A 19,766-nucleotide genomic window follows, 5' to 3' on the forward strand; every position below is an offset into this window, starting at 1 on the left:
TTAAAATTGGTAACAGCAGCCAATCAGAGTGGAAAAAATATTCTTATTCTTTGCCATTTTCTAGTTGTTAAATATTCCACCAGCGCCCCCTGCCGTCCTCTGAACGYCCTCAGGGGGCGGTACCGCCCATGTTGAGATCCGCTAGACTAGATGAAGGACATTCGTCGTAATGAGGATAGTTTGGGTTATTCTCCCCAAAGAGATACAGAATATTTTGGTTAATAATCACTATTGTTAGGAGAGATTATCCCAATTCGTTCCTCTACAGCTAACAGCAGAGCAGGGAGTCATGACGCCAAACACCAACCTGAGTGGACGGTCCAACACATACTGCCAGTTCATGTTTCCATCCTTGTGGGTCAACCTGCCGTTCCCATTCAGCTGAAGCGTCTCATCGTCATATCTAACAACTGCAGAGGCTGGAAGAACAACCAGAAATAAGAACATGAGAGAAGATGTTTCAGGGACCATGGAGGAATCATGTCTGTCCTACCAGTGAGATCATACTCCATGAAGACCAAGGAGGACGTGCAGCTGGAGCTGACGGAACTTTCAAGGTCAGGATCCTTGTTGCTCACAGAGACAGTAGTTGACACTTTGTAGATAGGAGAGGAAATATTTAAAGTGGCGCTTAGGGCACCAAAGGATGGGATAAAGATRCTGGAAGGAAGATGTAGGACAACTTCTGGGATTTCCACTCTTTGTTCTGGGATGACCATCGTAGGCATTTTGAAGTTTGAGATGTGACTCGTGAYATTGTGCAGACTGATGGTGAGGTCTCCAATGGTGATGGATTTGGGTAAGGTGAAAGAAGACACTCTGACCTCAAACTGTGGAATCTTGAAGGACAGGAAGGACATCTTGTCCCGGAGATACTCAGTGTTAACATCGTAACTGGGCACTGATATGACAGGCAGACCAGGGAGCCTGATGTTGAAAGCTTTGGTGGTGATCAGTTTAGGGATGTTCAGATTCTTTGGATCCACTGTGAAGGACTCTATGTCCAAGCTGGTAAACGGGACATGAAAGGCAGGGACGAGGACTGCAGGAGGAAGTCGGACCTGATCCGGGACCACCACATCTTCTAATCTCATGTCAATATTCCTGATGGAGTGAGGGATTTCTTTCAGCCAGGAAGGCAGAGTGATGCTAAATGTTGGAAGATGGACCATGATACTGTCTTCCAGGAGATGAGCTGGTATTTGGTAGTCATAGCCATCCGTGTTTTTTGTGTAGACAACAGCAGAAGAGAAGTTCAAAAACTGAACATCATCGATGTTTGACACTTCATCAAATTCGAGCACGTCCCACAGCGTCCTCTGATAAACAGGAAGTCTGATGGACATCAGGAAGGCCAGGTTCCCCCCCACCGACCCAGAAAAAGCCATGCCTGCTTCAGATCCTTCGTTGAAGATATTCCAGTCAGAACCATGAATGACTGATCCCAGATGTTCCTCCAGACTCCAGGAGAATGATTGCTTCTCAGAACTGATAACGATGTTTATCTCCTGACTGAGACCRGCGTCGGCCAAACTGCTCAACTGATCAGCTTCACACTTCACTTTAGTCTTGAAGGTTTTTAAAGGAACTAAATCCAGCTCCGCCCCAACAACATGTGTTCCACTCATGGATAAATGTCTAATCTGAACATTGTTGTTGCTTTTACACTGAACTGTTGTGAAAACCCGGCGTAGGGAAACATCAGAGGCGACTGTGTTCTCCAAATCAACCAAGAATAGGTTGCGGCTCAGGCTTCGTTTCCTTTTCTCCTGTTGGTTCATCTTTAAGCTCAGTGAAATCTGGCTGGTGGTACGCAGACCATTAACACTGATGTAGAAGGTTTTCCTATYTTCCAGATTGCCTGCAATATTAAACATGTTCATTGTCATCATGTCTGACTTTCCTTGAGCAGAAGATTCCAGTAACACATGAGAGGACAGTGCTTCGAGGTTCCAGGTCATGTCAACACTTCCTTTGCCTGCAGATGCAATCTGGGGAACATTAAACATGTAGCTCAGCTTTTTCTTGGACACAAGACTCAGCTTGGTCCTGGTGTTCCCACTGAGATCCTGGCTCATTTCCATTTGGAGGAAGGGAAGTTGAATCTTTACAGAGCTGGCTGCAGAAGCTTCCATGCTCCTCTTGGTGAGGCTAACAGAACATTCATGGTTGGCCTGAACGTTGCTGTGCTCTAAGGTGACAGTGGAAGCCAGTTTTAATCCCCTCGTCCTCGACAGACTGGTGGTCCCATCCAGTTTTCCATTCAGAACATCAAACACAGACACAGACAATGCACCGAAGCGAGCAATGATGTCCGACTCGTTGTAAAGGCCTGCGTTAGCGTTCAAGGTGATAACAGTGGATTTAAAGGAGAAGTCGTAGGTTATGTTGCCCATTGCTGGGATCACCACGCTGTCCTGCACAGCGGGCAGGGTGAAACTGGGCAGCCTGATTTCACCCAAAGTTTCTGGAACATGSATGATAGGAGGCCTGAAAGATGGGAGCACAAAGGTGTAGGACGGTACAGAGAATCCCAGAGCAGGGACTCTGAAGCTCGCTGTGCTGACCTCCTTTGGAACAAAGTAACTGAATGCTGGCATCTCWGCTCTGAAAGCAGAGACCTGGATGTCCAGAAAGGGAATTTTGTATCCAGGGACCCTGAAGATCTTTGGTGGAAGACTGGATGTGKTGATTTTGTGTTTGATGTACTGTGCTCTTGCTTCATGGTATGAATCTTTTAGAAGTGTGACCACTTTGTCTCTGCAAGCTTCAAATTGACCCTGGATGATTTCAAAGTTGTCGTTTATTGCACTGTAGATTGGTTCAAGGTGCAACTCAAAGCAGTGTGAGTCTGGGTTCTTGTGGTACTGGAACTTCAGGTCCATGTCAAATAACTGTTGAGGGTTGATAAGCCAGTATTTCAARCCACCATCTTCCCATAGAGAAAAGTCTCTAAGCCCAGGGGTCTGAATTTGGAAATAAGATAAAGTCATTTCTGGGATAGAGAGAGGAATGGTCAGAAACTCCAAATTAGCCTCTCCCTCTGCTCTGGACTGGAGGTAGATGTTCTTCTCATTGTTTTCTGCTGTAAGGTTGTGGCTGTATTTGTACTGATTGAATCTYACTAAAGCAAACCAACATGTGCTCTGCCTCTCCGAGTTTATCACGACACCATAATCACTCTCAAGGTCCACTTTACCGGTGAGTTTTAGGGGGAGCAAAACTTTGGAGTTCACCTTGTTCTTAACATCAACAATAATCTCAAATGGCTGGGCTCTGAAGTCCCAGGAGTTGGACATGGTTCCTGCCAGACCTCCAGTGAGTTCAGCCTCATGAGAGACCATCAGCGCAGCATTCAGGTCTGCAACGTCAGCCTCTCCTTTTAAAAACASAACRCTGGTTTTAACAAATGGGGTTTTGGAATCACATTGAGCTTTTACAGCAATATGGCTTAAGAGGGMYGATTCAACAGTCAGTGTGTGCTTTGACTTCAAAGCCTGGTAGTCTATGTCTCCTACACATGTAAGCTTTGCAGTGTTAAAGTCAACTTTCAGTTCTACATTAGTTCTGTGGGTACCTTCATCAAAGAAGTCTTGAATGGTCCACTTCCCAGTACCGCTAGTTTCACCAGTCACAGTWACCCCAAAGGGGTCCATTTTTGCTGTCATGCTTTGCTTCAGTGATGCTTGACTGGAAGCTTCTAGTGTTGGGATGTCCAGTTTGTGATTGTAAGATGTTTCTATTACTGCAGATACTCCACTCTCCAGTGACAGAGCTACACTACCAACCAGGTCAGCTGTGTAAAACTGAGTGGTGACTATGGTGGTAGACTTGGCAAAACTCTCTGCAGGAGAACCAGGAAGTGCCAGAGATCCTTCATGGTCAACTGAGAAGGCAACGTGTGTGGCCTTCAAGGTCTGTGTGAATTGGAGGCTCTCCATTCTTGGAGCCTCCAGCTGAGTTTCGGCTTCAAAGGTGTGCTCCAAGACTTTGACTGGTGATTTAGCATGAGAAGTAAATATGGCTGTAAACTTTGGGTTTGACAAATCTGTAGTAGAATTCTCAATTTTGAATTTGTTAATAAGAACATACTTTGGAAAAGAAAGACTAAATTCTCCATGGAGTTTTCCAAACACTGGGAAGCAAATGTCAGTGGGAACCTCTGGAAATGTCACTTGAGGAATTGTAAGCATTTCCATCCCAGAGTCCTGCAGATTTAGTTTGGGAATGCCAATAGCTGGAAATTTWATTTCAGTAAGAACGATGTCTGGGAAGCTGATGTCTGGCAGCTCAGACAAGTAAAGAASTTTTAAGTTGCCAAAGATGTCTTCCAGGTCAGGCATTTGGATCTGAAACCCCCGGATGTCATCAATGATTGCCACTATCTTGGTCTTAATCTCATTGAAGTCTATGATGAAAGCAGGGATGGTACATGAACTGAGGATGGTGAATTCAGGTACAGATATTTGGGCTGGAATGGTGATTTCCTGCAGTTTATTGAGGTTGATGGTGAATCCTGGTATTTCCAGGTCTGTAAGAGGGACGGTAAAAGTGGAGACTTCAATGTCAGCCCTTTTGATTTGATCCACAACTCCTTCCATCGACTGCTTCAGCTGGTCAACAATCTTATCACTAGCCATTGTCTTCATCCACTCCATGAGTCCATCAAAGTGGGCAGAAAAGAAGGTAACCATGTTTCTGTAGGAGTCACTTGCTCTCTGGAGGTAGACCTGAATTTCATCTCTAATGTCCATGTCTAGAATCCGTTGCCTCATGTCCTCCAGAATGTCCTGAACTTTCAGTTTGACATCATTGTAAAACGCAGTGTCAATCACATCCTTCACCTTCTTCAAGGCATCGGCCACTTTGGTGTTTTTCAGTTCATCCAGATAGGTATAGATAGAATTTTGAATTTCTCTGAAAAACTGCCTAASAGCCTCAATCTTCTTCACAATCTCATACTTATTGATTTCATTGTTCAGGTAATCTGTCAGTTCAACAATCTTAATATTTGACTCATCAACAAATGAGCTGTAGTCAAAATCCTTCATTGATTCAACTATTGAGGAGATGCATTCATTAAAGTCATCAATGCTGTTTTTAAAGTCAATTTCTCTAATCTTGTCAATCACACCATTTAGACAGTCCATCATTTTATTGTAAATCATTTCAAGTTTAATGGATTTTAGAGCTGTAACGATTGACTGCACAGTTTCTTCAATCTTCCATTCTCTGATAAGAACCACTGCTTGATCCATTAGGTCCTTGAAAATATCATCAATTTCATATTTTAAAAGAATATCTTTGCCATAGGAGTACACTGTATTTAGCTTGTTGGGTATTTCATATTCATCGATCCAGTTGATGATTACCTCATTCATCGATTCCATCACTCTTGCTATCTCTGACACTGGGATTTGATAGGAAAGCTGCTGCACATACAAAGCCCAGTCAAAKGACAACAGGAAGTTCTTCACAACTTCCACAAACTGGGAAAGATTGAAATCCTCCAGGTTATTTTTCAGCTCAGACAGTTTTTCCCTGATTGTCTCCAGGATGTCGTATTTTATATCAAGATCATGCAGAAATGCTGCACTGCTTTCCCTGAGCTTCTGTAAGTCTATTTGTCTGATGACATCCTCCATGAAATCAAGTGTTCTCACAAGCCACGGCTTAATTTGGTATTTTGCTTCAAAGGCATGAAGCTGATCTCCAATATATGAAAATATGGTTGTTATTTTATCGGTCAGATGCCCAGCATTGATGTAGTCCTCAGCTGAAGAGATGAAGTCRTGTACCTTTGTAACTATGTCTACAATATGTTTTTCTAAGATCTGTTTCATATTGGTCACACCAAGCTCCAAGTCATCCATTGTTACAGTGAACTCATTGATCAAGTAATCAAGTCTTTCTTTTATTTTATCAACTTTGTTCTCCAAGTCAAGATTTCTCATGAATCTCTTCACTCGTACTGGCAGCTGATCTAAGTTGGCTCTGAAGTCAGTGATGATCTGATTGATGTTTACATTTTCTATTAACCGTCGGAGGGATTCTAAAGATTGGATGAACTTCATCTTAAAGTGCTCAAAAGCAGCAGGAAAGCTCTCAATGAACGGGATCTCAATGATATGACAGTYGCTGTTTTTGTCGTACTTTAGGAAGCCAGTCATAGTGAACATTTGTGGTTCTGGTTTAGACCCCTCGTATCTGCTGAGAAGGTCTGTTAGGGCCACTCCTGATAACTCAAGTCCAACCTTCTCAGGATTATTGTAAGCAYTGATGCTCTGCTCATAGGCATGGTTGTTCACTTTGGAGTTCACTTTCCAGTCCAAAGATTGGTCTTTCGGAATTAACAGACCTTCAAACTTGTTGCTGAAGCTAGTTGAAGACTCTCTAGCAGGAAGTCTGTGAGTGGTCGATACCCGGCAGTCATGTGACCATCCAAGAGCTAGTGGGGTGGTTTTAACCAACAATGTGCTGAAAAGCTGTCCGCTGTGCTTCCCATGGAGATTTAGTTCTCCAGCACTGTCCACAGATGAATCAATAGCCAGACTAAAAGGCAGTGCCTGGATGTGAAGGTATCCACTGAAACGTAAAGGTTCAGAACTTAACTTCRCATCACACTTTGAGTTGGAGGAAAGTCCTGCAAATTCAAGTTCACAGTTATGACTTAAATGTGCATCCATTATGTTTCCAGATGTACTGTACTTCATGGAACCTGACAAATCTTTGTAGGTGAGTTCGTAGGTATGTTTGATATTTTCTTCTTCTCTGAAAGCTCCAGTCAGTGTTCCCCTGAGATCTGCCTTAAGGGGCTCAAGCTTCAGGTGGTCTTCCYTGTCCAAACTGAGGTCATAAAATCTGAGTTTGTTGTTGATGTCAACTCCCAGAATGAATGGTTTCGCATCAACCTTGAGGTTTTGCCTGTAGTAAAGATCTTCACAGATGAAGTTCTCCATCTTGGACCGGAGGGATAACGTCCAGAGAGTGAGGGTCAATTTATGGCTGTTTTCTGTCAACATCTGCCTCAGGGTTCCCTTCATGTTACCAGAGAAAGTAAGGCCCCTTCTGTTCAGCACAACATTCATGCTGTTTGCTGTGGCTGCATCGTAAGCATGACCCTTAAGGTCACCATACAAAGACATTTCTGAAGGAGTGACTTTACCTCCAAATCCAAGTTCTCCTCTGCCTTCCTCAGCCATCACTTTGGTAGATGAGGAATAGGATGCTCCATTGACATCAATTGCACCATCAAAGATGTTCTCCACTGTGACAGGGCTGCACTGAATGTTGTTGATTCCACTGAAGCTTAGACCATCTCTTCCAGCTCTTACAGATGCTTTATGCAAAGCCCGACCCACKTCAAAGGTGAGGGAGCCTTCAGAGTTAACCTCGAGCCCGTTTGAACCCAGGGACCCAGTTATGAGTGAGTATACCCGACTGTTGTCATCATCTGCCTGAGACTCAATTCTGATGATCAACATCTGGCTTGATACACCGAGYTCAACGATGTTATTTAGGGATTTCCCCAATGCCAACCCAACAGCACTGCAYTTCAGGGACAGTTGAGCATCTTTGTACTTGAGCTCTGCGACATGCTTGAAGACATCTCTCTGGGTACTGGTTTTGGATACAACATTCAACTCAGAGTTTGCATAAAGTCCTAGGATCACATTTTGAAACTGGATGAAGGGGGAGTCAAAGCGTAAGATGGACTCTCCTCTTCCTTCTCGAGCCAGAGGACGCAGATTGTAGCTGTGGCTATAAGAGGTGTTGGTGTGAAAAGAAGCTATTTTGAGTAGTCCAGTAAGATCACCATCTCCTGAAACTTCATCTGAATTCAGAGTAGAAGTGGACTGAGCAGAGTAGTGGAGAGAGGTTTCAAGGCCTAAGGGACTGAAGGCCTCTAACTTGTAATTGGCTTGAGCGTTCAGTTTCTCTGTCACTCTTAAGGTTTCCGTAATGCTGAAGCTGCTGTCAAGGAAGATGTGGCTGAAAGAACAGTTGAGAAGATACTTGAGATTGTCTTCAGCTCTTCCTGATATCATCCCGACCCCTAGAAGCAGGCAGAGAGAAAATATACAGAAACCTGGTATTTAGTATCCTCAGGAAAACACCTCAACAACACAATACACCGTTTTAAAAAGAGAGTTTACCTTCAAGTTCATATGAAAATAAGCGTATTGGGGACTGAGCCAYGGCCTTGTACTGTGCTATGTAGCTAGGRATATCTACAGTGCTGTTCCCTCCAGAGATCGACCCTTCCCAGCTGTACAAGTTGCTGTGGATCTTGGTCGATGCTTCAGCCAGTCCGAGAAGAGGAATGGAGAGATCCAAAGAGGTTGGTACRCTGAATGATGGGAGTACAAACCTTTTAGCCGGGATATATAACCCAATCTGTGGTAACTCTATGACTGGAAAGGACAAAGTCTTTGGAAGATTCAGCTCCTCTGATGTTTTGCCTCCAAGTGGAAGAGGGAGACTGATGATTGCCTTTTCTTTGTTGAACTGGTATCGAAACAAACTGTCCCTGTTCAAATCAAATCAGGCACAAATTATGAGATGGAATTTTTTATTAGATATTTAAGACACTTCAGATTTCTGTTTGAAACACTTACAACTGCAGAAACAGTTTCTCAGGCAGGGGCGGCAGCATGAGGTCTGAGATGCTCCTCTTACTCCGAAGAKTTGCAAGAGAAGGRAACTGAGCCATCAGTTTGTCCAGCCAGTTGTTGCCTGCCTTCAGAGACAAATGAAAGATCATTTTTGATCTGAAAGAAAGAGGCCAACTCTATCATTTTATTCAGRTTTCGTGWGTAAAGAGAGGAGGATGGAGTTTGTCCATAAATAAACATTCAGAACGTGAGCATGATGAGCTTTATTCTTATTTCTTTTACCACTGTAGGCTGTAGTGTAGATGTTTGGAGTTGTCCTAACTGGATTCACTCTCAATCATTAGTAGGTTAACTGGTAAACACTGCTGCATAAATTATGTAGCCCTCTCACACACTCRACATCCTGCTGCAGTAWAATGGTGAACAGATGAAAATATATCATAATGAAATGTCCATAAGSTCTTAGCTGTGGGTTCTACGCCGTTAGGGTCCGGGCTGTCACTCAGGTCCATTTAGAGCTGAACCCGATAACCTGATGCTGAACAGAYTTGTAATACCAAACCTTGTTTTTGTTCACTTTGAACAGCAACAAGGCACTTTGAATTGTCGTGTTGCTGAAAATATGCTACATAAATAAAACGACCTTACCTTCACTGTGGTATTGGTGGCTTGTATAATTGTAACATTCTAGAGGTGGATTAAACCAGTAAACCCWCTGAAGGACCAGAGACCAAATGCACGGCCCGCCAYGCTTCAGTTTTCTGGACTAAAAACTACAAAATATTTGCTGACATGAATAAACATTTGCACCTCGATCCCTTTGGTGACTATATGACGCAGCTTCATGTCAGTCTTTGCCACTTTCTGCTCCAACATATCATCGATGAGCTTCTGGAGCTGCATGTGACGATCTTCTGCATGTGGGATCATCTTTCTCATCTCTGCAKKCAGGTCTGTTTTCAGTTCCAGCTGGACTTTATCTTCATCTGAGGAAGGAAAATCCAAACAATACTCCACTATGCAGATAATTTAAGGTTTTAAAACCAGAATAATTCTGACACCAGTGAAAAATACCATATTTTAGAGAAGCTTTCTGTTGGAAWGAAGCTGCAGGGAGGTGAAGGACTGATTCCAAGTCCATCAGCACATTCTCCTCATTTTTCAGGGTTGCAGTGATGGAGGCATCCGTTTCCAGAGAYGGGATGTCCATCTGGAGCTGCATCATGATCTCCTTCATCATTTCATGTCTGCATTTAAAATAAGAGCATGGACGCTTGCAGCAGAGCACCATGAACTGCTGAGCATCGTTTCCTGCAGAGTTTTCAGGGCCTGACCTGGCACGTCCTGCTAKAGAGAACAGCGTGACGTTCCTGTTGGTCACGTCAATGCTGAAGCCTCTCGTCTTCCGCCCGTCTCCATCCATCCGGGCTACAGCCAGGCTGACGGTCGCCTCCACGTCACAGGCAGGAATGAGCAGCTCAGCGGAAAAGCTGTTTTCATTCTGGTTGTACTTGACAGAAGCAGTCGCCTCCGTTGGTTCTTCACCTAAATGCAGAAAAACYTTAACTCATCACTTGGGTTTCATCAGAACTATAGAAACAAGCAGTTTCAAAGTAAAATGTATCGACTCTGAGACGTCTGTCGGAAAACAGCTCAGAGGTTTCTACTAGGCCACAGCTTCACTACTATGGATATTTATAAATCCAGAGTCCACGTGGTTTGTAGTCTGACTCCAGTTAAATGTGACWGGAGACTCGATGTTAATATTCAGAAATGACCTCAGCGCAGCCTGAAGGAGGAGTTCCTCCCACCCAGTTAAAGAAAAACTGCTGTAATACCTGTGGAGCACCAGCAGGTGGTGATCATGATGACATAACCCAGTGACTCCCAAACCCCCCATCCCTGGTCCTCCACACACTGCCCTTCATGTTTCAGGTGTTTCTTTGCCTCAGCCAGGTGATTTCAGTTGACATCACCTGCAGATTGCAGTTCAATCAGCCGAATCAGGCAAATTATAATAACCCTATAAATTACAGCAAGGAAACATCTAGAACATGCAGAGCAGACCAGGGATAGGAAACACTGCCCTAAGGGACCACAGAGTTCAGACACGTAACCTCATGCTTATTATTATTGCAACTGGGACTAAAAGGTAGTCTTCAAACTGGACTGTTTTGCATTTGCAGCAACACCCCATTAACTCCAGCAGAACCCAGAGGGCGGCTCGCATTGCAGCCGTCAGTCCTGGAAGTTTCAGATTCTGGATCCAAGATGTAATCAGCCCGTCTGAACGGTTTCATCAGTGGGTGGACCGGTACCTTCTGCCCTCAGGGTGAGCTTTAGGGATTGTGCTTTGTGTCGGCCCTTTCTGCCCTCCCTCAGGGTCTCGTCGCTGATGGAGGCCATGTATTCGGAAACCTTCCTTGTGGGCTGGAGTTCAACTGCAAACCTTCAACAAGTGACAACAGTTTGACTTTCTTAGTTTATCTGTGTAAAATTTAATAGAAGGTGAAATTAAATGTGTTTCTTGAAGCCACTGTGTCTGGAGCAGAGGTTCATCTTACGTAGCGTCTCCAGTCAGAGGGAAGGAAGGCGCCTCTTCCACAGAGGAAGCGTTGGTGTAACTGACCACTGTGCAGAGGTTGAGTCCTTTAAGCAGAGGCTGGCAGTCGGTGTGGTCGACCCGGTCCTCCACCAGAGATGGCACCGGCTTAGTTTGTCCGGATGAGATGGACAGCAGCTTGTTGCTTCGTCCAGACACCAAGAGAAGAGAGAATAAACACCAGGACAGCAACCAGAGGAGGAGCTTCATTTGCTTCATCTTAGCTGCTGCTGACCTGACGCTGAGCAGCGGACGGTTGGACTTTGGAGCTGGGATGGACAGTTCAACCTGGTTCTTCTTCACAGTCACTTTGGCCTGAAATGAGCTCTCATGGTAGAGGTTAGTCAGCATCTCAGTTCCTGCTTCCACGTAGTCTGGAAGGTGAACACCCATATGGGTGATAAACTCCAGACCTCCTGAAGGCATGAAGGACATGCYGGTCTGCAGAAAGGAAGAAAGGAGCATGTGAAGCATGTAGAAGCAGGAAATCCTGATGATGAAGAAAAAGGGCTCTACCACTGTGGAGGGGGTCAGGCCTCCTCTGGCGCCGGCGGCAAACACTCCAGACAAGGAGAACTTGAGAGGAAAACCAGAGGCAGTGGGGAGAGAGAAGGACGTCTCCATGAAGACGTAGTGGAGAAACACCTGGTTTTCGGTGCTGGAGGTCAGCTTGGAGAAGGCCTGATGGTGACGTGACACGAGGTAGATGAAAGGCAGAGAAATGTTCTAGTTTCATTCTGGTCTCTGAAAGGGGTACATACTTTCAAAAGTTCTGTAAATCATGTGACTGTGACAACATTCAGAAATGTAGCCTGACTATTTTCCTTCTGGACTGATGAATTAAGACAGTYYCTAAAACAGAAGTGCATCATCTCAATAAATACTGAAGTATTTCTACAACTTTCTGGATCAAATCTGGCCCAGAGGAGGGAAGTGTAAGGTCACCCAGGTGAGTAAAACATGGCATCATCTGCATAAAGGTGCACTTCAGCTGTAGACATAGAAACATAAGRAGTCTTGAAGTCTTAAAATCTTATGAAAATTAAATATTTATCTTCAAAAACACACTGTTCTACCTGAAAGGTAACTTCTAAATCAGGCCCCATCAACCAAACCAGCTGCTTCGTATACGAACCAGGACAAAATAACATGATGGAATAAAAGATCGAAACATTGCATAGCTAATCACAGCAGAAGTTATTGGTGGAGGTCAAGACGCATTGAAGGCAGCTCCGCCTTTCAACCACTAGAGAAGAAAGGCGGCATTTCAGCCATAAGTCTTGGAACCGCAGCTTTTSCTTTCTGTCATTACTCGGCTTTAACAAGACGTCTCTACATGCGGATGATCTGTGTGAGAATAGTCGGGTTTGTTGAGACAGTCGGTTGCCTGGATCATTTTGGTGAAGAGTCAGTGAATCCAGTCTGACCTGTGCAGGTAGTTCTCTGATGAAGACATGGTAGTACATGAACAGAGTCTCGAACGTTTTTCTCATTTCACTCRTCTTCATGTAGCCGATTTCATCGCCCAGCAGCCGGAGGAAGGCAGTAGCTTCAGGAGCTGCAGAGACCTGGACGTCATGAAGGAGCTGATGGAAGCGGTCTTTGATTGCCTTCAGATGAACTTCTGGAACCTGAGGAGACATCAGCAGCATTGATTTCATTGAAACCCTCCTACAGACGCCTWAATGAGGYRATGATCCCAACAGTTGCTGCCACCTGTCTCCTCTTTCTGCCTGGACCAGGAGCAATCCTGTCCAGAACTCCTCGGAGCATCGGAGCTCTGTCGCCTACAAACCTCATCAGCCTGGAGAAAGATTCGAGTAGGAAACCCTTCTCTCCAAAAAGAGCCTCGACTGTCGGCTCAAATCCTGCTCCTTCAAGCCCAACCTGGAAGGACATTTCCTGGTGAACAATCTTTATCTTTCTGGGTTTTTCTATCATGCAGAACTGATCTGCTGTCACCGACCTCAAACATATCAAAGCTGTGATCGTAGGCCTTCAGAGAYGCCTCCAGCTTTATCTCCTTGGGCAGCGTGTTCCCGCTGTCGAAGATGACGCTGCTCTGGACCGAGCCCAGCGGGGAGCTGAGCATGTAGTTCTTGGACAAACTATGAAACATGGTGTCAGTGGATGACGGTTTGTCCTGCAGAGCTGAACCAATAAGCTCTATGAGTCTGGAGACAGAGACATCATGTTTAGAAACCACCCTGGACAATCAGTTCCTCCCAGTGAAATAGGCACATTACAATTTATTTAGCGTAAAACAACAACAACAACGAACTGGACTCAAAGGATTGGAAGAAGAACCAGAACTGATTGTTGTCCTCAATGATTAGATTTAATTATAATCTGCCTGGAGCTTGTTTACTGCCAAGACTGAACAGGTTCTAAAAGACTTGGAGGTCCCACCAACATCCTGGGTTCAAAGCAGAACAACCGGACCTGCAGAGGATCAACCGGACCTGCAGAGGATCAACCGGACCTGCAGAGGATCAACTGGACCTGCAGAGGATCAACCGGACCGCTGACGATCAATCAACCGGGTTAAATAAAAACAAATTAAAACATTCATTTAGTGAAGATTGGAGGAACATCTCAGCGGAGAGCAAGGTTGTTCTGGTTAAATCTAAGRTCCAGCATTTTGAAGGGAAGCAGTTRGAGTAGGTCAAAGGTCATATCTCAGGTGTTCTGTGCTCTACTCCAGTTTATTGATGATTTCCTCCTACCAAAACCAGAAGATCCTCAGAAAGGATCCTGATAAATATGAATCTGGCCATGTTTGGAGATRTAATCTGATTACTCACTCAGGTTTCTTATCACCAGAGTTCTGGATGTTTTTTAGGTGGGAGAGCACAAAGCTCTTTAGCTGCTCATCCTTCTCGCCCAGCAGGCCACTGCAGATCTCCCTGATGAGGGCGGAGTCCGGGTCCTTCATCAGCACCAGGTACGCTGCCAGGCGTCTGTCAGCAGGACTCTGGGGGTCCTGGTACGTCTCCAGCAGGGAGCGCCGAATCTGTGCCCGACCAAATATTCAGAGCTCTTGTAACAACAGCAACATTTTCTGCTAAAAAGCCAAATAACCCAGATCATGTTTGGTGCATGAGGAGTTCCACCTCAGCAGTAACGTCCATCAGCCTGAAGGTCTGGATAGCTGCCTTCTGATTGGATAAGGGAACATCTGGTTTCTTCATGCATCGCAGAATCGAGGAGATGAGTGATGGGCTGGCGTCCTGCATGGCCCGACCCATAACACCAACAACCTGCAGGAGAGGAAGAATCACACTCCACCAGCTGGTGTGGCTCTGCTTCCGATGCTTGTGGAGCTTCGCTCACCCTGAGGACCAGGAAGGCCTCCTCCGTGGGATCTGGAGCGGGGTCCCGGTCAGGGTCYCGTATTTCCCCTGAGCAGTCGTTTAGGATCATCTCCATGAACTTTGACACCTCAGTGATCTCTGGAGTAACGTCTCCCTGATAGAAACTGTAAGCAAAAATGTATAACCTTCAACACAGAACCGTGTTACAGCTGGAGACGTTAGCATTAGCATCAAACCTTAATGTTGCTTTCATAGCATTTTGATAAAAATCTTCTCTAAAGTTATTAGACTCAGACTGACAACCTATGACTGTTAGGGTGAATGTTAACATGAACATAAACATTAGCACTAAAATCTCAKGACGTCATGATGTGCGGTTTGTGATGACGAGGAAGATAYGGAACCGTCCCGTATTTGGCTGTTAAACGCAGCAAAGTGGTCCCAGAGTGTTTTATATAGTAGCTGCCTCAGTCATTGTTTCACTCAAGGTGTTGGTGTTGCTATATTGTACCCAACTGCTTTCTGGGTAACACCGACACGCTGGCTTTAAATAAATAGGGACTGGTCTCTTGGTAACSCTAGTCGAAGCAACCCCCACTCCCCCACCCCCTCCTAGCAACACGACATACGACTTACGGCAGGGTAGACAAGCTAAAACAGGAGGTGCCAGGGAGGGAGGGATGGTTTCAAGTCGCTTTAATGTCTGATTATAGACGGAGAAAGTGCGCCCTCACTTGTTCAGAAAGGTGTACGTAAWRTTAAAGTTGCTGTCCCTCAATGGAATATATAGTAGTCAGTCCCAGTGACTGTTTGACTCACAGTTTTGCCAATGTGCTTCCTGGGTAAAAATCCAACGAGACACGAGGCCCAAACCCACCACAATCTGTGTTAAACCCCCCGAACAGTTTCCAGCAGCGCAGGCGATACACGCGCGGGGCCCGGTCATTGGCCCCGGTCATTGGCCCCGGTCATTGGCCCCGGTCATTGGCCCCGCCCCCAGGCCCGACACTGACTTGTTCCGCTAGTGGCCCCTCTCTATTTTAGTTTCTATTATTCTATAACTCCATCAGTTTTACTTAGTTAAGTTGAGTTTATTTAAGGATTCCTGTTTGTCTCACCATGAGAAGTTTTAACAACAGGGATTSCTCTGTCCAAGATCTTCCACAGGTAAGACACTGACTGCTCTTCGCTAATGTGTTTGATTAGCGAAGACCTCGCTGTCCCTGTAAGACATTTGGACCCCCTGTTGCTGAAGCCCTGACTCACTTTCTCACTGTGTTTGCCAGAGCGAACATGATGGCCTTGCTCTGTTTGTACTGAGCCATGCTGAGCATGTCTCTCACACGTGCTGCATCCGGATTGGCCTGCAGAGCTAGAGCATACACCAGAGCATCCACCTCCAGGGAGACCCTGTCAGTGGTCCAGATGACCTGCATGATGGCGCTGGTGCACTCTGAGGTTCCACACTGGAACAGGGCCTGGAAGGTCAGCCAGTTGGACACTTGGACCATCTCAGCAACTGTCTGGCTGAGGGTCTCGTTCCTCAGGACTCTCAGGCTGGACACCAGCTTGTGGAAAAGGCTGGTCCGTTTCTGACCCTGATCTGTGCTCGCTAGCGCCACCAGCTCCTGCAGGGTGCCCAGAACCGCATCCTTCATCTGGACTGGAGTTTTGTCTTCTGGTTTATCGAAGTGGAGAGGCTTTGCCTGCAGGGGGTCTGCATCTGTGAGCAACAAGTTGATGTTTTAGGTCCTAAGTTTTAAAACTGAAAATCCACAGCAGTTTTAGAAATAACAGCTCACCAAATCTTCTGCTACTGGTCCTTTTTACACTTTGAAGGCTCAGATCCTGGGTCACCGTCGATGAGATCCCTTTCTCTCTGAAATGCAAATGATAGCGTAGCTAAGAACCTTCAATACTCTCCAGAAATGCAGCTCAGCTCCGAGTCAGACTCACCCGCTGGAGAACGGCAGATATCTGTGCTTTTCAGTGCATTTGGCTGTGGTGATGTGTGTTCCTCTGTTATCAAACTGGTATCTGCAGCTCTGGGTGCTGCTGATGAGTTTTGAGACGGGGTTGTGCTGAAAACCAATTAGTGAGAAGTTATTTCTGCGCAGYAGAACCAGAAGCAGCAGGAGGAGGAGCTTCTCCAGCTGCTGCATGCTAGCATGGTGAAGTGGTTTAAGGTGGTCCTGTCTAAACTAGATAAACTAGGGGGGGACAGTTTCTCTCCAGATTATCCATGAAGTGAGGCTGGAGGGTCAGAAAGTTCCTGAGACTTTGGACGCTCCTTTACAGCCTCTGTCCTGCGGGTGAAGCTGCACCCTGCAGGCAGGTTACACTTTCCAGAAGTCAACAATCTGCTACATAAAGCAAAGAGCCTTTTCTCACCATCTGCTGCAGCAGAGCCACTGGGCTGCTGGTGAGAGTCCTGCCATAGAACTGGTCACACTGGGACAGATCTCTGGAAGCACTAGCGTCTGTGGCAACATCCTGCCTGGAATGAACCGTGACTGTGGTGAGACAGCGACCGTGGACCGTACTCTGAGGGAAAACACAAACACCAGAGATGACTGCTATTCTTGGAGCGTGTGAAGATCGTCCTGCTGTGTCCGACCAGTTGGAGCTCTATGGTGTTGGACACTGACCACCAGACCAGTCCATCCTTCCTCCATGACGGGAACCAGGAAGGCAGAAATGATGCCTCTCTTGACGTTGAGGATGTTGATGGACTCGTCCGTCTCGGGGTAAACCTCCACACGGCCGTTTGAGTGGACGCTGACCTTCAGTGGACTCCTGGTAGAAGACACTTGTGTTTCAGCACAAAGTAACGTCTCTGTCTCGTCTCTCTTCTTCTCTTCAGTATCTTTAGTATCTTTTGATGGTCACTGGACCTCAGAAATGTCACTACTTGTGACACMTGCATCACAAAATGCAGGGATAATAAGATCTTCTCAACCCAGTTCTTTATGACGAATAATCAACAAGGAATGACTTTAATCGTCTTAGGAACTTCACTAAACTTCACTAAAATCACACATGGTTCTTGTCCATGCATTTGTTCATTGACCAGTCTACTTATATTTGAACAAAAAACAAGGAAATATGAGCCCATTGCTGCAGTACTGACGCCCATCCACTGGCCAGTTTGAAGCTGCCTGTCTGCAGCTGAAACCTCATATTCTCCGATCTCAGGGCTGCAGCACCAGTTTCCCTGCAGACTGCAGCTCGACTCGTTCTGTGGAGGTTTTTAAAGCCCAGTTGTTCTCTGGTTTATGTATCTTAATTTTATTGCTTTTCTTGGTGTGTCATTTTGGTTTGATCAGCTTTTTATCCATATTGTTATGTTTTTTATCTATTGCAACAGACCGCTGTGCAGAGTGTTGCGTCATTGGTGAGAAGTTTATGGGATTGTATTGTTTAATGCAGAAATGTACTCAGACAGAAATGTTATTTTATTGCAGCTAGTCCAGTGTTTCTCCTCCCTGGTCCTCAGGCCCCCCGTCCTGCATGTTTCAGGTGTTTCCCTTCTGCCACCTGAATTGTATCTCTGGGTGATTTACAGGTTTCTGCAGGACTTGATGGTCATGCAGTCATTTGAATCAGCTGTTCTGGAAYAGAGGCTCATCTAAAACATGCAGAGAAAGGRGGCTGAGAAACACTGAGCTAGTCCACGTCCATCATCATGAATCTGCCAGAGACATAAATACTTTTGAGAAATGTTCATGCGACGCAGTGATGAATTATCTTCATTTTGTATGATTCTTCACTAAATTACTCCAAAGCTTGTCAGATGGCTAAAAACTCCTGGGTGGAAGTTGCAACATTGTCATCCACAGAGGAGTCTGTCTGCAGACAGGTGGCGCTCTTTCTGTGATGCTTCGTTAAAAGAAATGCAGGGMKGGAGGGGAACCCTGGCGGCTGTGGCCTGAAGCAGGAAGTGAGCCCCAAGCAGTCTGCATCGCCGTGTGTGAATACGAGCGTCCCAMAACCAGGTGACTGCGCGCTGGCTGCTCGGTTTAAGGTGAAGTAAGAGAGTCTGTAAAAGCACAAAACCAGCTCTGCCCATCAGAATCGAGTGAAGGTGTCCTGCTGTTTTTCTGGGACGTATCTAAAATTATCCAGGCCTAAAAATGTTGAAGTCTGTTAGCTCTGCTCAAGTTTTACCGGAACCAGTATGTCCTCTGACCTCTCCATGACGGCTTTGAAGGTGTCGGAGCTGGACGCCGGGCTGTAGGCCGCCTCGGCTCGAGCATCCGAGGTGGACGCTTCGCTGACGGTGCAGTCTCGTGTGTGAATGATGAACCTGCACATCTGGGGGACTTCGATCTCTACCTGCAGATGTGCGACGAGTCAGTGAGGGGACCTCAGATAAGAGCTGTTATCAGTTTAACTGTTTTTACCTCACAAGTGACTTTAGGCCCATTTTGGAGGCTAGCAGAACCCGGCGCTACGTTCCGGCCCTCTGCGTTGTACCGGTACACGTATTTCCTGTGGACCTTAAATCTGGAAGCCACTGCAAAGAAGCAATCTGCATCTTTATGCTGAAGGCATCACTTTAGTCAAATCCTGATGTCATGTTTCTACATCCTCCTGTACGTCAGACAACCCCCCAATACTGGAACAGCTGACCTTTGAACCCTTCGTGGCAGAGCTCCTGCTTCTATCTCCAACAAACAGGCCATAATCTCAGAGAGCAGCATTGATCCAACAGCAGCGTGTGTCTGTTTGCTCTGGATCGACCCCTGACCCCCAGATGTGTCTGTGGTAGATAACTTACTCTGACATGAAGCTGGTTCCTCCACATCCTCTGGAAAACAAACCGCAGGGTTAGAACAAAGCAGCTGATGAACATCAACAGAAGATCCTAATTAAACCGTCTATTTCTACTGAGACTGGAGCTGAATGTCAAACAGCTAGAAACAGATGTTCCTCATCAAACAGCCTCCAATCATGATGCTAATCTGATCTSAGGTCCAGTCAAGTCAACTGATTGGACCTGATTTGGAAACACTAGTCCAGTGGATAGTGCAGGTCAAAGGTCAAACAGCAAGCATGGAATCAGAGGAATTGTCTGCATATGTCAGAGACCAGATATTCTAAAGTAGGTCATCTGGAAAAGGATCCAGAAACATTTCTGCTGTTCTAAGAGTCCAGAGTCCGACATCATTGATCAGTAGAAGAAGAAAAGAACCAATAGGAGACCAAAGATCAGGGTTATCAGATGATGGATGG

At 45.7% G+C, this 19,766-nt stretch overlaps 1 protein-coding gene across 1 annotated transcript in view; it reads right to left on the reverse strand.

Moving 5' to 3' along the window:
• Positions 1-19,766, reverse strand: part of apoba (apolipoprotein Ba) — a 28,257-nt gene that overhangs the window by 2,746 nt on the left and 5,745 nt on the right. Inside the window, exons 2-26 of the mRNA XM_017303436.1 lie at positions 19,312-19,341; positions 18,935-19,047; positions 18,721-18,866; positions 17,180-17,327; positions 16,923-17,075; positions 16,488-16,612; positions 16,334-16,410; positions 15,798-16,254; positions 14,551-14,695; positions 14,331-14,477; positions 14,022-14,230; positions 13,184-13,391; positions 12,934-13,104; positions 12,645-12,848; positions 11,734-11,898; positions 11,453-11,658; positions 11,180-11,362; positions 10,934-11,064; positions 9,950-10,160; positions 9,690-9,862; positions 9,426-9,601; positions 8,619-8,740; positions 8,157-8,530; positions 494-8,056; positions 308-419 (exon numbers count right to left, since the gene is read on the reverse strand). Coding sequence (XP_017158925.1) covers positions 308-419; positions 494-8,056; positions 8,157-8,530; positions 8,619-8,740; positions 9,426-9,601; positions 9,690-9,862; positions 9,950-10,160; positions 10,934-11,064; positions 11,180-11,362; positions 11,453-11,658; positions 11,734-11,898; positions 12,645-12,848; positions 12,934-13,104; positions 13,184-13,391; positions 14,022-14,230; positions 14,331-14,477; positions 14,551-14,695; positions 15,798-16,254; positions 16,334-16,410; positions 16,488-16,612; positions 16,923-17,075; positions 17,180-17,327; positions 18,721-18,866; positions 18,935-19,047; positions 19,312-19,341 — 11,749 coding nt within the window. The remainder of the gene's footprint in view (positions 1-307; positions 420-493; positions 8,057-8,156; positions 8,531-8,618; positions 8,741-9,425; positions 9,602-9,689; positions 9,863-9,949; positions 10,161-10,933; positions 11,065-11,179; positions 11,363-11,452; positions 11,659-11,733; positions 11,899-12,644; positions 12,849-12,933; positions 13,105-13,183; positions 13,392-14,021; positions 14,231-14,330; positions 14,478-14,550; positions 14,696-15,797; positions 16,255-16,333; positions 16,411-16,487; positions 16,613-16,922; positions 17,076-17,179; positions 17,328-18,720; positions 18,867-18,934; positions 19,048-19,311; positions 19,342-19,766) is intronic.

This window comes from Poecilia reticulata, unplaced genomic scaffold, assembly GCF_000633615.1.
Source record: "Poecilia reticulata strain Guanapo unplaced genomic scaffold, Guppy_female_1.0+MT scaffold_273, whole genome shotgun sequence".
Classification (NCBI taxonomy): domain Eukaryota; kingdom Metazoa; phylum Chordata; class Actinopteri; order Cyprinodontiformes; family Poeciliidae; genus Poecilia; species Poecilia reticulata.